The sequence below is a fragment of the Trematomus bernacchii genome, unplaced genomic scaffold (genome assembly GCF_902827165.1).
Source record: "Trematomus bernacchii unplaced genomic scaffold, fTreBer1.1, whole genome shotgun sequence".
NCBI classification, from domain to species: domain Eukaryota; kingdom Metazoa; phylum Chordata; class Actinopteri; order Perciformes; family Nototheniidae; genus Trematomus; species Trematomus bernacchii.
This window is the reverse complement of record NW_022988098.1, coordinates 9889105-9905903: the sequence shown is the minus strand read 5'-3', so window position 1 is coordinate 9905903 and position 16799 is coordinate 9889105. Positions and strand designations below refer to the sequence as shown.

General features: G+C 41.5%; 1 protein-coding gene across 2 annotated transcripts in view; it reads right to left on the bottom strand.

The window, feature by feature from the left end:
• fbln2 (fibulin 2) overlaps positions 1-16799 on the bottom strand; it is a 76830-nt gene that overhangs the window by 41902 nt on the left and 18129 nt on the right. For both annotated transcript variants that reach the window (XM_034121977.1, XM_034121978.1), the window contains exons 3-8: positions 12819-12930; positions 12501-12627; positions 10093-10273; positions 5122-5331; positions 3996-4130; positions 1185-1286 (exon numbers count right to left, since the gene is read on the bottom strand). In XM_034121977.1, the coding sequence (XP_033977868.1) occupies positions 1185-1286; positions 3996-4130; positions 5122-5331; positions 10093-10273; positions 12501-12627; positions 12819-12930 (867 nt within the window). The remainder of the gene's footprint in view (positions 1-1184; positions 1287-3995; positions 4131-5121; positions 5332-10092; positions 10274-12500; positions 12628-12818; positions 12931-16799) is intronic.

The following is a 16799-nucleotide window of genomic DNA, read 5'->3' as shown; positions in this document are numbered from 1 at the left end:
GATTGGTCGGGACGTTGCGAGGCTCGTTGCTGCGAGGAGCGGACAGGCTTCCGGGTCGGCGATACAGCGAGAACAAGCGAAACTCATCCTGTGCACACACAAACACTCACAGCCGAAGTAAAAACAATAAGTGTGGCTTGATATTAAGTAAGAAAAAGGTTTATAACGCTGTGAGAATGGGTCTGCGGAGAGCATTTCTCCGCCATCCCAACTCGTCTATTACCAACCAGGGAGCTCTATGCAAGGCAATGGGGACTCCCTGTTAGTTAGCCAAGGGATCCTGGTGTGTGAGGTGCTCCAAGGATTGGTCCATTTGGGCCAATCCGGTCATTTGTTGTTGATTTGGGTGTTCACACGTCACAGAACCCAGGAAGCAAACAATGGGAAAAGAGAAATCTCCAACGAGGCGTTCTGGGGCAGCATAGACAGATATTTTCTGTGTTAGAGTTTTACTCTCTACAGGGTGTACTTTGAGGGTTTGTGACTCTGCAGACCGTTTACAGTACATGCATAAAAACCTTCATAACACACAAGGGGACGGGTAATAACCAGAAAAGCATGACATGGGACCTTTAAACGAATGCAAGGAGTGGAGAGTCTTTAGTTGTGCGAATCCTTCTTCCCGTGATTAGCAGCTTTTTTGGACTCCTGACAGACGCAATAATATACATAGGAAATGTGGTACTTATTAGAAAACATGATGCTACCCGGTGTTTCTTCACCAGTGAGCACATGCTTTGTTTTTGTCATTTAATCTACAACAAACTGCAGTCCTACCTGTCAGAGATGCCACTTTTGTACCAAGTTTCCACAGAGATCATAATGAATGGAGTGTGTGTCGTGTTTGTTACTCCAGCTGTAGCTGCCAAAGAGTAATTGGCTATGGTTGAATAATGCTAGAGGAAACACGCTCAACCACCAGGAAGTGGTTCATTATGGTTGTGTATTGTTTAGTATCACAAAACCAGCATGTTTCTCCATCATCGGTGACTGCATCCAATTAAAATGTGTCCAACAACTGCTCCACTGCACTGTTGGTCTTGTTATACAGCGGTGAAAGGTAATGTTGATGAGTTATGTTGTTTGTAACCATGTGCAAAACCCCTGCCTGGTAGAGAAAGCGTGTGAGATTCATACGAGCTCCATTAGCCAGCGATTCACAACGAGAGAAAAGCAGCTCTTACCTTCACACTTTCTTCCATCTCTCTTCAATCTGAACCCAGGGAAACAGGAGCAGAGAGCCCGGTCTGCAACTGCTAAACACTGCTGACTGCAACCTCCATTTTCTGCAAAACACAAGCAGCATGATCACCAACATAATAATAATAATAATAGTGTTAGAAAAATATCACTGGTCCCCGGCTTGAGTTTTAATAATCAGGATCCATGTATTTGTGATCCTCTCCAGAATGGAAGTAGTCATCACATACAGAGCACCAACTAGTTCCTGAACAGTGTCCTTCACATGCTGATATGCAAGAGAGGGAGTTACACAGTCACAAGATGGAGGAACAGAAAGCAGTATTCAATGTTTAGTTCAGATTAGCTCCACGTCAGAAATGATCATGCTTGTCATATGTCTATCTCCATAGAGGCTGAATCATCATGTTAATCACATAGCTATCATATGCCTCAAACAGTCCTGATGCTCTTCTAGGTAATCATACATCCTGTCATGTTCACAGCAACAGTTGGGATACCTTTGTTATCATGTTACTCTCATATTGGAAGAGTACATTCAGGATTTTCACAACAAATACATTACATTTGTAGAGCGCCTTTCAAGGGACCCAAGGTACGCTTTACATGGAGAACAAATAATAATAAATAATAAAGTACAAATTGTGATGGGTTAGGGGTCAAAGGCCATGGTGAACAGCTGAGTTCTTAATGAAGACTTGAAGAAAGAAGTGCATTCCAGATGGTGGATTCCTCACATACGCCTCCAGGACACTCAATCACTCATAATGTCTTAGACTTCTCCTCCATGAGCTGTTTCTCTGCGCACTTTTGATGCATTGCAGTGTTGTTTTGCTCCCTGAGGCTCCCACCTTCACACTGATCATAACTCTCTGAAACAAGGAGCCATTCACGAGCCATTGAATTCAATACAAACCAAATTAACTCTCGCAATTTGACAGCATGAAAGTCTCGCTGCAAAGAGGCATAGGCCAGAAATCCCCTGGATACTGTGATTAGGATATTCTTATAACTAACAATGAGAGACACTGAAGGATCTAGGCCTTGCTTGCATGCAGATCTGATGGATTTCAGCAGGTACTTCCTGGGCTGGAGACTTTAGCCGAGGGAGGGATCCATTATGAAAAGTCTCACAGCAGGAACAGAAAGGATTTTTATTTTACTGCGGCTTAACTTGGCTTAATCCTAAAAATATTCAACCAGGTTCTTTCTCTATACCAGGGGTCGGCAACCTTTTTGATATGAAGTGCCATTAAAAAAAAAAAAAATTGTTATCAGCGTGCCAACGATCGAGAATTATCAACAGGGGGGGGGGGGGGGTGGGGTGGGGGGGGGGGGTGTTGAGGAGCTTGACGCTCGTGAACTATCAACAGGAGGGCGGGGGGGCCTCGCTGCGGGGAAGCAGTGTGTGTACCTGTCAGCACAACTTACATGATGCCGAATTTAACAAACACATTTAAATAATTGGTTTAAACGGCATAATAATAAGGACGATCGTCCGTTCTGCGATTCTCCAGAACACACATGTTATGATATTAGGGTCATGCAGAGTGAGATGAGATCGCTGTCCCTTTAAGAGAGAGAGAGAGGGGTGTGGCGTGTGCATGTGTGTGTGTGGATGGCAGAGCGACAGTGAGTGAGCGTGTGTATGTTTCTGGAAGTGAAACGAGGCAGCAGAAAAACAGAGGTCTGTGATGTATTTTGTGAAACAGAAGAACAGCTAAATAAATGCAACGGCCTCCCAAGAAGAGCTCGCCTCTCTCCAGTCATTTAAGCTAAAGTGGGTTATTGAACCTGAAGCTTGTTGCTTCTGCCCTCCTCGACTACGGTCTGGGAGCCGACAGGAAAGTTCAACACACAGATGGCCAGTCCGCCCCTTTGTAGCATATTATTTCAATGAGAGATGAGCAGATCGCCACTGGGCTTTCAACTAAAGACACAGCCACGCAAAAACTGCGGTATTTGTAAAGCTCCTTATGGGTACTGCAATTTGTGAAGTGCTTTCCTCTGTGGTGAAACGATCAGCCCTGCACCACGGAGGAAAGCGGCAGAAAGTCACCTGGAGTTAAACAGAGTGGGGCTGCGTTGCGTGCATGGCTTCCTTCTGCAGGTAACGGGGAGACGCGCTCTGGCGGCGGTCTCGTTCAGGATCCGAAAATACAATTTAATATTTTGCACACTTATTGCACTTATTCCTAGTGTGCCACTGGTTACGGTGCCGCGTGCCAATGGTGGCACGCGTGCCAGGGGTTGCCGACCCCTGCTCTATACCAATATGATTGATGGTTTATTGACTGATAAATTAATTGATAGATTAGTTGATTGAGTCATTGATTGGTTAATTGACTAGTTGATTGATTGATGGTTTGATTAGTTGACTGGTTGATGTATTGATTGATTGATGGTTGACTGATTGATTGACTAATAGATTAATTGATATATTGACTAATTGATTGATTAGTTGATTGACTCATTGATTGGTTAATTAATTAGTGGATTGATTGGTTGACTGGTTGATATATGTATTTGTTGATTGACTGAGTCATTTGTTGGTTGAGTGATTGATTTGTTGATTTATTTACTGGCTGCATCACTGATTGGCTGACGGGTTGAAAAATACAATTAATTGATTGATTGATTGATTGATTGAAGAACTCTGTTGCATAGCAAGCTAAGGATGCCCATCATCTTGCTGTACCGAATAAATCACTTTGCCCTGAAGCAGTATTGAAATGTGCATTTTTATCATAATGTACAGATGCTGAAATGCTTGTGTATTGTGATGTTGGGGTTACCTGAGCATGGATTGATGCGCACAGGTCTGCTGGTGGTGGTTCTGGTTGAAATATCGACAGTAGTGGTAGCAGGAGTTATTGTTGGGATGGCAGCAGGACGGAAATCCTTCACTCTGTTCTCCTCATCAGGAATCACTGCACATAGAAACAGGAAGAAAGGTAGTGTAGGTTTATGTAGCACTAAGGCTAAGAGGCGGGACCTCTCTGAGCGGTTGACCAATCAAAATAGAGCCAGCCAGCTAAACAGAGAAAACTGGGCTCTGGTTTCAGACAGAGGGTGGAAAGAGTTGATGCAGTATGAGAAAAATAAAAACCTTTTGAACATTAAAGGTCTCCTATCATGCTATTTTTAGGCATATATTATGGGTCTCAGATATATAAAAATATATAAAAAACATGTCTATGATGTGTTTTGCTCAAAATACCAAACAGATCATGCATTTTTAGACATCCCTCATATCCCTCTATTTCAGCCCTGTTAGAGAAACGCTGATTCGGGGTCCTTAGCTTGAAAAGAAAAAAAAGAGGGGGGGAGCTTGTGCAGGAGAATTCTACCGAGATTCTCAGCTAAATGTTGCCGTGATGAAACACCATATCATGTTCCAAACCACATTAAGGATTATTTCTGAAACAGTATGGAGCTCAAATGCTTTTTCTCTCTCAGGTTTACCAAAAGGTGAGTTCCTTTTTTTATTTCCTGCTTCTTTCCACATACTCTCTCCAGTACAGGTTAGCTCTGAGTGTTAGCGATGCTTGCTAATGTAAACAAAGACTATTTTACGTCCAAAACACGTCGTGCATTGTTTCTGATAGCAGCGTTTTTGATAGGCCCGTGGGTGTAAAGCCAGCCCACATTTCAGATATTACGTCATATCGGACGCAAATCTGGATCAGCTCCGTTGTAGCCCCGTTTTTAGAGATTTGGGTACGGAGGAAAAGAGAGAGGGTTTTGTTTTCTGACACTTTGTGAGTTCCCTGAAACACCGGGGACACATTTATGCATAAAAGACATCAGAAAGTGCATTTTGCATGATAGGAGACCTGTAAAGCATGGAGACATGTTCCAGTAGAGACACTAAATAGATATATGAAACTGAAATGAGCATGTTGAGTTACAGTAGCTCACCTGGAGCACAGAGTCTTCCGTCCCCCTGCAGGATGAATCCCTGATAACAGCCACAGTGGAAGGATCCCCAGGTGTTGGTGCATGTTTGCTGGCACAGTTTCCCCGTGTGGAGCAGACACTCGTCTACATCTTTCTGCTCCTCCACTCCGTTGGCAGTCTCATCTGTGGCACCGATGGCGAAGGCCTCTCTGGGGAACGTGCCTTCAGAGTCTAGAAGGAGTGAGAGGAGGGAAAAATATCCCGAACACTTACCTCATGAACTGATTCAACGACACAAAAATGCATCTACTCCTCCTTACCAGTTACTTCAGAGTGTTTAAGTGAGCTATTATCATTACGAACAACCACAAGTAACACATGTGTGGGGATTATTACCACTTCATATCCCAGAGGGGTTGCTAAACTGGGTAATCTAGTTGGACGTGTGCGCTCTTAATGACGACAACGTTATTTGCTTGATATACCATTTGTTTTACAACCAAAAACAGCGTGTGCATGGCTACACGGTCAATGTTTGCTCATCCCAGCCCCTATCACTGCCACATGTACTGTTGAGACAAATTATATACGCTTTTGCACCTATATAATTATTGTAATGGTGCAACTATTCACTGTTTCACTATTTTACTATTTTTCTTTTTGTATTTACTTATTATTTTTTCTGTTTTTCTGTTTTATTGTGTTGCACTGTTGGAGGAGCCTGTGACCTAAGATTTTCATCGTCATAACTACACTGTAGCTATGTACGTATGACTAATAAAAGCCTTGAACCTTGAACAACAAGTAACGGCAGGCCTTTGGTCGTAGTGCATTTATAGAACTCAACTCATGTCATTATTAGTGTCTGCAATTTTCAGTTATGGACAAGAACGTATTTGACAAGTTCCAAGACATTTGCCCTTTCCAACTAAATCCAATCAGCATGGGTCCAAGTGTTCGTTTGTGCCAAATTTGGAGAAATCACCTTAATGCATTCATGAGATACCACACTCAAAAGACTGGGACGTATATGAGTTTACAGAGACATTTAAACCCCAAAAACAAATCAGTTTATCCTTGAGTCCAAGTGAAAGTTTATGCCAAATACCTAAGAGATACTTTCAGGTGTTGGTATGAGAACAACTGACAGAATAACACCTTTGGCCTTGGCTGTCATGGGCATACAAATATCAAAATAGAACTATGACAGTGATCAAAATGGTCTTTTCTATCAAGATCTTGAACGTTAACCTGCTGCTCCGATTCTCCAGGCCATCTTAAGTTCCCTTTATCTCCTTTCTCGAGATCAAGACCCCGAAATTCTTGAACTCCTTCACTTGAGATAAAGACTCATTCCCTACTCGGACTAGAAAGTAGTTCATCGGTTTCCTGCTGCTGATTTCCATGTAAATACTGCTATATTTTACTATATTTTGTAATGTTATTATAGTTTTCTTAAAATAGTTTTCTATCTGGGTTTTTAATTTGAGTTGAACTTTGATGTAGGTCAAATTCCTCGTACGTGTCACCCTACCTGGTAATAAACCTGTTTCTGATTATCATCTGAACAAAGTAGCGACCAAACTCTGCCAAACTGCACTCCATTTTAAACACCCTTATATATTACTATGTATTTCCTAAAGGTATACTGCAGCAGTAATTGATCCAGAAGTGGGTTATAAGTGAGTATTTCTCACAGTCATTACCTGGGGTCTAAATTCAATTCAGAGGAGCAAGGCCCTTAAAAGTTTCCTGTTTTAATTAAAAGGCTCGAACATGTCCCCCATGCAAATAATTACATCTCATCCATATTTTCCTCCAAAGCAAAGGCATCCGTCATGCATTCTCAGAGACAGCGTGTGTGTGTGTGTGTGTGTGTGTGTGTGTGTGTGTGTGTGTGTGTGTGTGTGTGTGTGTGTGTGTGTGTGTGTGTGTGTGTGTGTGTGTGTGTGTGTGTGTGTGTGTGTGTGTGTGTGTGTGTGTGTGTGTGTGTGTGAGAGAGAGAGTGACACACAGAGTTAATGAGAGCATGGCCAGTCTTTGCAGCTCCTAAACCTTTCACAGCGTTCGGCAGGTTATTTGATTCCTTGTTCAGAATGACATCATTCACATTTTCTCTTTATGGCTGGAGGAAATTAGCTGCAGTCGATGGTTAGAACAGAGCCCATTAAACCGTGTGGGATAAGGAGGAATTCCTCTGAAGTTATGAATGAAATAACAGGCTGAGGCACACTGACCTTACCTCACCATCACAGTTGGATTGCCGTTAAAGGACAACCACAAAGGATGCCTAATAATGAACTGCAAATGTGTGTCTGGTTCCAATATTTAAACTAAATAGGGGTCGCACATTTCCAAAACAATGATCTGGGGAAGGTTGAAGCTCTTGAGTTTTTACCTTTTTTTAGCTGATGCAGGAAGTTTTTTTTTTAATATCTTGGTTTCTTGTTTTTTAAGGTTTCATTGTTTTGTTGTCTTACATAATGCACTTAGAGGGGCCCTATTATGCTGATGTTCAGGTGTATATCAGTATGTAGTGTCTCTACTTTAAAGAGTCCTCTCCTGCTGATGTTCAGGTGTATATCAGTATGTAGTGTCTCTACTTTAAAGAGTCCTCTCCTGCTGATGTTCAGGTGTATATCAGTATGTAGTGTCTCTACTTTAAAGAGTCCTCTCCTGCTGATGTTCAGGTATATATCAGTATGTAGTGTCTCTACTTTAAAGAGTCCTCTCCTGTTGATGTTCAGGTGTATATCAGTATGTAGTGTCTCTACTTTAAAGAGTCCTCTCCTGCTGATGTTCAGGTGTATATCAGTATGTCGTGTCTCTACTTTAAAGAGTCCTCTCCTGATGATGTTCAGGTGTATATCAGTATGTCGTGTCTCTACTTTAAAGAGTCCTCTCCTGCTGATGTTCAGGTGTATATCAGTATGTAGTGTCTCTACTTTAAAGAGTCCTCTCCTGCTGATGTTCAGGTGTATATCAGTATGTAGTGTCTCTACTTTAAAGAGTCCTCTCCTGCTGATGTTCAGGTGTATATCAGTATGTAGTGTCTCTACTTTAAAGAGTCCTCTCCTGCTGATGTTCAGGTGTATATCAGTATGTAGTGTCTCTACTGTGACATGTCTCCATGCTTTAATGTTCAAAAAGCTCTTTATTTTTCTCATACTGCCTGTGCTGCAGCACCTCTTTTCCCCCTCTGTCTGAAACCAGAGCCCAGTCTGCTCTGATTGGTTAGCTGCCCGCCTCTGTTGTGATTGGTCAACCTATTTAACACACTACAGGAAAGGGTAAAGCATACCAGGTACTCTTTAAAGTCTTATTTCACCCATCACATCTCTGTTGTCGTTGATAAGAAAAACATGCAAATTGCTTGTCATGGAGCTTAAAGATGCAAACAAGATAAACCGGTCATATGCAGAGCCAGAACCGTTAAAAAACAAACTGGTTCAAAGACGTTCCTGTAGATATGAGGAGATAATAGTTGGTATTTTGCATTGAGTCATGCATATCATCACCTCAGCTTCTTCAAAACCCATTGATCTAAATGTCACTGGCAGAACGTTGGAAAATGTTGCTGGCATTTGTATACCGACAGCAGCCTCCACCTGTTCCTGATTCATCACAGCTTGTGTACATCTTTTAGCATTTGTCTTAATGACGCAATCAACCCAGAGCATCTGTCTTTTGGGAGATCAAACTCGGCCCATGTTCTTCCTCTGACATAAACTTTAATGAGGACTAAACAGCATTGGCTCAACACAGAACAATTCCATGTTCATGTGGAAGTGGGTTTTTAAAGCTAGTTAAAGTGAATACACTGTTGATGGAGAATTAAGTAAATGTTCTGTACTAACTGGTATGTGAACCTGAATTACTGTTGAATGCCTCCATCAATAAGGAGTTAATGACAACACATGTTTTGTTAGCTCTTTGATGTTTGACCTTTCCTTAAAATGTATAATCAGTTAAGCCTTGGTGGACGTTTGTGTCAAATTTGAATGCATTCCCTGCCTGGGGTGCATGCTAAAATCTGCCTGAAACGCCAACATTGGACTCCTTTGTTTACTTCCGAAACATCTTGACGTCACTATGTAACACTCGCGCTTCTATTGGCTACTGCTCCAACTCATTGTACGTTTTAGGCTAAGGGGCGGGACATCTCAAAGAGATTGACCAATCACAACAGAGGCGGGCAGCTAACCAATCAGAGCAGACTGGGCTCTGGTTTCAGACAGAGGGTGAAAAGAGGTGCTGCAGCAAAAATAAAGAGCTTTTTGAACATTAAAGCATGGAGACATGTCACAGTAGAGGCACTACATACACACATGAACCTGAAAATGAGCATAAAAGGGCCTCTTTTAGCAGGATTTGGGTTTGTGATGCTATCAAACTGACAATATAAACTATACTCAAATATCCATTGTGAAACTGTGAAATTTGTGGTTAAAAAGTTGTTAATGAGGACATTTTCTTTCTTTTTTCCGTTATTTCCAGTTAGCAAAATGGTATGATTTGTTTGAGATGTGGCAGGACTGTGCAGAATCAATCACTGCACCATACATGCAGGTAAGATTTCTGTATGATGTGTCTCGAAACATGTAAACATCAGCACTGATAACATCAATTTCATTTCTCTCATGAGTAGCTCTGATTTCAAATGGGTGTTTGTAAAATACAGTCAATCCTAAATTAACCAATGTGCATAACTCAAAATTGCAGACACTAATAATGACAATTACACATCACAAATGTCTCATATGATAACCCATTACAATGATAATATAGTTGCAAAAGCATATATAATTGATCTCAACAGTACAGTTGCCAGTGATTGGGTAAATAATCACTAAATAAATGGTATATCAAGCAAATAGCATTGTCGTTATGGAGAGCGCACACGTCCAACTAGATAACCCTTGGACTCAAGGATGAACTGATTTGTTTTTGGGGTTCAAATGTCACTGTAAACTCATCAGTGTGTGAAAGTACCTTCTCTAGGAATAGACGTTGGTCTGGGTTTTCTCCTCAGCGAGACCTTGCTCAGTCCTTCCTCCTCTTCGCAGCAGGTGAGGAAGATGTGACCGCAGGGATATCCCAGGAACTGGTGGATTTCACATCCCTTTCCTTCACTTCGAACCTGAAGTCCGAGCGCACAGCAGCTGCAGCAAACCTGAACATCAAACACACAAATCCCCACAAATCATCTCTGCTCCGTAGCTTCTCTTGGATAACTGGACTTAAAATCACACTGTTCATTTTACATTTATATTCCACCTAATATTGTGTTTAACAGTCTTATGTCCTGTGGGATGAAACTGTCCCTGAGTCTTCCTTACATGTCATGCAAGGAAAACCAGACTTCCAGCTTCTTTTACTTTCCTCTAAAACAATGATCTGGCACAATGCTTCAGCTTGGACTCCTCACAATATGAACAGTTGGCTCAAAGGGCCAGACTACCAGGTTTTCTCTTGGAGGAAAGGGGAATGCAATTGGCTCTGAGCTAAAACACGAGTCCTGTTTCCTTATGGAGAAATCACAGCAGTTCTTTATCAATATATTTAAGCTGTTTGCCAATACAGTTTCCTTGTATCACCTCTACAAAATACTCTCTGTTGGCATAGGTGTCTGAAATTGCTATCTCATTCTGGCCAAAACAACAGTGTTATTGACTCAGCATAATACGGTAGTTCCAAAGGAATAAAAGTACCTTACGGTGATCTTTTTACACATTAAATTCAGCTGACACTTTAATCCAAAGAGACTTTCAATAAGTGCATGAAACAAACCTTAAAAAAAACCTAGAATCCTGCAGCCAACCAATGTGAATGCTACTTCGTTAGCCTTTGAATAAGCCTAAACTTTTTAAGTGCGGCATACAGAGCAAAATATATTTATTTATTTTGGCCGTGATCCGTTCTAACCTTTAAATATATTAAAAAATGAAACACAAAAACTGTAATTATTGTCTATTCTTGTCTATAGCGTATTTGCTGGCTATTGGTCTGGAGCCTAATTAAAAGCTCCAAACAACCATCGCACATAAAGCTGAAGCCAAGGGAGGGATCCATTAAGAAGAGTCTCACCGCAGGAAGCCCAAAATAAAAGAATCATGTTTTATTTTCTGATCTTAAAGGAATAAGTGGTCCACAAACTGACCATTTGTAAACCAATAAATTACCCATTTGGAATGTAAATCACAAAACAGTAAATATTATTTTCTGTATCAGTGTTTCTCAAGCTTTCGAGTTAACCTTACTGTTAGTGTTTGTATTTACTGACCTATTTTATGTCGTACGAATAAACGTGAAAGTCTCTTCAGCTTGTTTTAACCACAGACGTTATATAAGACCACAAACATGTTCATAAACTGTTGACTTCAAAACGAGGGAACCTGGAAGTCATTTCCAATTTAAAGACTCATTACTGCAATACTGCAACTTCCTTCCTCTTGTTTCTTCTGAGTGTTATCTATTAAAGAAACTTCTATGGTGGATGCTTTAACTTTGATTCACTTTTAAAGGTCACCTATTATGTAAAATCCACTTCTTCATGTCTCTTCTACATCAACATGTGTCCCCTCTTCTTCATGTCTCTTCTACATCAACATGTGTCCCCTCTTCTTCATGTCTCTTCTTCATCAACATGTGTCCCCTCTTCTTCATGTCTCTTCTACATCAACATGTGTCCCCTCTTCTTCATGTCTCTTCTACATCAACATGTGTCCCCTCTTCTTCATGTCTCTTCTACATCAACATGTGTCCCCTCTTCTTCATGTCTCTTCTACATCAACATGTGTCCCCTCTTCTTCATGTCTCTTCTACATCAACATGTGTCCCCTCTTCTTCATGTCTCTTCTACATCAACATGTGTCCCCTCTTCTTCACGTCTCTTCTACATCAACATGTGTCCCCTCTGTGGAAAGAGAATCTGAAAGTTTCAGGAACACAGATTCTCTCACTTTTTGTCCTGATCCATTTCTATAAAAACCTGTCTGAAAATGAGCTGATCAGATTTTGGCCACGTTATGATGTCATAACGATGTTTTGGCTTGTGTAACCATTAGCCAATCACCAACCAAGGTAACCCCCCCACCCCCCTTAACACCTGAAACCTCCTAGAGCACCATTGTGTTCTTTCCAACCAAATATCTCTCAGAGGGGCGTGGGGAGGGGCTCCTTATTTTCATCTAAAGTAACAGACAGAGAATCAGCACTTTTGAAACAGGGCTGAAACAGAGGGGATTATGGGATGCTGCAATGATCTGTTTGGTGTTTGGAGCCAAACACTTCAGAGACATGTTTTGTATTTATCTGAGACCTATAATATATTGATGAAAAACAGTATAATAGGGGACCTTTAAGGTTTGAGTTTCCCTGGCAGTGAGACAGTAACTTACCTCGTGAGAGTCGTCTGGGCACCGATCCTCCTCCCCCTCACAGGTGTCTCCTCTCCTGGCTGAAGTCATGCCTGATTGACACTGGATCTCCTTCAAAGAGCTGAGGCAGCACTGCTTTCCTGCAACACTGACACACACACACACAAACAACATGGTGGAACTTTTTGATTTGAGTTGTTAAATTAAACTCCAAAGGTACTCCAATGCTTCTATGTGTCGTAAAAATAGCGGTTGCTAATAAATGACTAAATAAAAGTCGAAACACCGCTCAAAAGATGGCGTACAGCACGTTTTTAAATGAGGCCCCAGGTCACTCACCTGCACATCGACTGCTTCTCATTGGTCGGCATGTTTTTGCAGTGTTGATGATCTGAGGCCCATTTCTGTCCGGCAGTACAGCAGCTCTGCAGCAGGTCTACAGCAGAGACACCTGAAATTACAGGACAGAGAGACCTGAAACTACAGCAGAGAGACAAGAAACTACAGCAGAGACATGAAACTACAGCAGAGAGACATGAAACTACAGCAGAGAGACCTGAAACTACAGCAGAGAGACATGAAACTACAGCAGAGAGACCTGAAACTACAGCAGAGAGACCTGAAACTACAGCAGAGAGACAAGAAACTACAGCAGAGAGACATGAAACTACAGCAGAGAGACCTGAAACTACAGCAGAGAGACATGAAACTACAGCAGAGAGACATGAAACTACAGCAGAGAGACCTGAAACTACAGCAGAGAGACATGAAACTACAGCAGAGAGACATGAAACTACAGCAGAGAGACATGAAACTACAGCAGAGAGACATGAAACTACAGCAGAGAGACACATGAAACTACAAGACAGAGACACATGAAACTACAGCAGAGAGACATGAAACTACAGCAGAGAGACCTGAAACTACAGCAGAGAGACATGAAACTACAGCAGAGAGACACATGAAACTACAAGACAGAGACACATGAAACTACAGCAGAGAGACATGAAACTACAGCAGAGAGACACATGAAACTACAAGACAGAGACACATTAAACTACAGCAGAGAGACATGAAACTACAGCAGAGAGACCTGAAACTACAGCAGAGAGACATGAAACTACAGCAGAGACACATGAAACTACAGCAGAGAGACATGAAACTACAGCAGCAGAGAGACATGAAACTACAGCAGAGAGACCTGAAACTACAGCAGAGAGACCTGAAACTACAGCAGAGACATGAAACTACAGCAGAGAGACATGAAACTACAGCAGAGAGACCTGAAACTACAGCAGAGACATGAAACTACAGCAGAGACATGAAACTACAGCAGAGACATGAAACTACAGCAGAGAGACATGAAACTACAGCAGAGAGACATGAAACTACAGCAGAGACATGAAACTACAGCAGAGAGACCTGAAACTACAGCAGAGAGACATGAAACTACAGCAGAGAGACCTGAAACTACAGCAGAGACATGAAACTACAGCAGAGAGACATGAAACTACAGCAGAGAGACCTGAAACTACAGCAGAGACATGAAACTACAGCAGAGAGACATGAAACTACAGCAGAGACATGAAACTACAGCAGAGAGACATGAAACTACAGCAGAGAGACCTGAAACTACAGCAGAGACATGAAACTACAGCAGAGAGACATGAAACTACAGCAGAGACATGAAACTACAGCAGAGACATGAAACTACAGCAGAGACATGAAACTACAGCAGAGACATGAAACTACAGCAGAGACATGAAACTACAGCAGAGAGACACATGAAACTACAGCAGAGAGACCTGAAACTACAGCAGAGAGACATGAAACTATAGCAGAGAGACATGCAACTACAGCAGAGAGACCTGAAACTACAGCAGAGACATTAAACTACAGCAGAGAGACCTGAAACTATAGCAGAGAGACATGAAACTACAGCAGAGAGACACATGAAACTACAGCAGAGAGACCTGAAACTACAGCAGAGACACATGCAACTACAGCAGAGACATGAAACTACAGCAGAGAGACATAAAACTACAGCAGAGACATGAAACTACAGCAGAGACATGAAACTACAGCAGAGACATGAAACTACAGAAGAGACATAAAACTACAGCAGAGACATGAAACTACAGCAGAGACATGAAACTACAGAAGAGACATAAAACTACAGCAGAGAGACATGAAACTACAGCAGAGAGACATGCAACTACAGCAGAGAGACCTGAAACTACAGCAGAGACACATGCAACTACAGCAGAGAGACCTGAAACTACAGCAGAGAGACCTGAAACTACAGCAGAGAGACATAAAACTACAGCAGAGAGACATGAAACTACAGCAGAGAGACATTAAACTACAGCAGAGAGACCTGAAACTAGAGCAGAGACACATTAAACTACAGCAGAGACATGAAACTACAGCGGCGACTACAGCAGAGACACATTAAACTACAGCAGAGAGACATGAAACTAGAGCGGAGAGACATGAAACTAGAGCGGAGACACATGAAACTACAGCAGAGACCTGAAACTACAGCAGAGAGACATGAAACTAGAGCGGAGACACATGAAACTACAGCAGAGAGACATTACACTACAGCAGAGAGACCTGAAACTACAGCAGAGAGTGTGCAGCACTTTGGTCAACTGAGGTTGTTTTAAATCTGCTATATAAATAAATAAATAAAGATTGAGATACATCAGCTCACACAGAACTGATGAAATGTAAACGCTTCAGTTATAAATTGTGACGACGTAACCAAACTGAATGCAGACAGAAGCCTGAAAAAGTGAGGAATTAGACAGAAACATATGGTAGACTGCAGCGGGCCTCGAAGGCGCCTTCAACATTTCTACAGCCATTACCAGAATACAGGAGCCCATTTTATTATTGGAAACTTTTTACTCAGGTCTGGGAAAAGTGACAATTCCTTCTAAAAATAGTTTTCCTTAATATAATGCCAGTCCACAAAGAGAGTGTGACACATTGGTGGAGAGTCAGTTTTTGAACCTGTGAACCCATAGGTTGTTGAAAGAAAGTCAATTTAATTTTATGAAAAGCAGTAATGTAGTAAAAAGAAGTAAAGTATTTACATGTCATGCTACTGTGTACTTCTACTCCCCTACAGTTCAGAGGTAAATGGTGTACTTTTACTCCACTACATGTATTTAATCCCTTTAGTTACTTTACAGATGTGGATGAATGATGTGAAATATAATCAAGTGTTAAATCAGACTTTAGTTCCACCTGGAGTAAATTCACAAGCTACCCTGCAGTATACAAAGTCATTCAAACTAGCTGCACCTTTACCAGCTTTGAGAACACTTTCATGATCAATAATGATCCATTTCCGTGTCTTCCCCCTTTCATCGTGGGCAACGTAAGATCACTGGCTAATAATGGACAAGCAAATGGTGTTAGCTAGGAGTCTTGCATATCAGAAGAGCATTACAATGATTAAATCAATGGTTTCCGGACTGTTCGGCCAAAGTTTCTATCATCAACGTTTCCATTGAAAATGTTAACATAAAAAACGTTTCCATCGATGCTTTCTGAATTGTTCGGGCAACACAAAATCAACAACAATTCTATCAACAACGTTACTATAAACAATGTTTCCATCGATGGCCTCCAGACTGATCGGGCAACAATTTCATCAACAACGTTTCTTTCAACAACTTTTCTATGAACAACGTTTCCATCGATGGCTTTCAGACTGTTCGGTCAATCATTTCATCAACGTTTCCGTCAAATACGTTTCCATCAAAAACGTTTCTATCAATGCTTTCTGAATTGTTCGGGCAACACGAAATAAACATTTCCATCAACAACGTTTCTATCAAAGTTTCCATGGCTTCCAGACTGTTCGGTTAACGTTTCCTTTGATGACATCTTAATGAAGTCTTCACCATGCGTCTGAGTTTTATTGTGTTCGTCTTGGAGTGAAAAAGACAACTTGAGCTCTTATATGCCACTGAATATTGAAGAAAACTCCTGTCAGCCTGCTGCATTGTATGTTCTGTGTGATTATGGCAGTCTCATTTTGTTGTAAAGAAGGAGTGAGTCAGTTCCTCTCGGCCTGGTTTGTTTGTTTGTTTGTTGAGGCAGCATGTTGATAAAGGGCAGGGTATTAGTGTGAGCTCAGTTTGCATCCTTGCATTGTTCTCAGCCATTACTCGCTCTGGCCTGCTCATATTATTATGTTGGAAAAACAACACTCCCTAAATGCCTTCAATGCTGTGTCAATCAATTCATACCGGCTGCACAAAGAAACACAAAGAAACCGAGGCGGGAGAAACACAATTCATCATG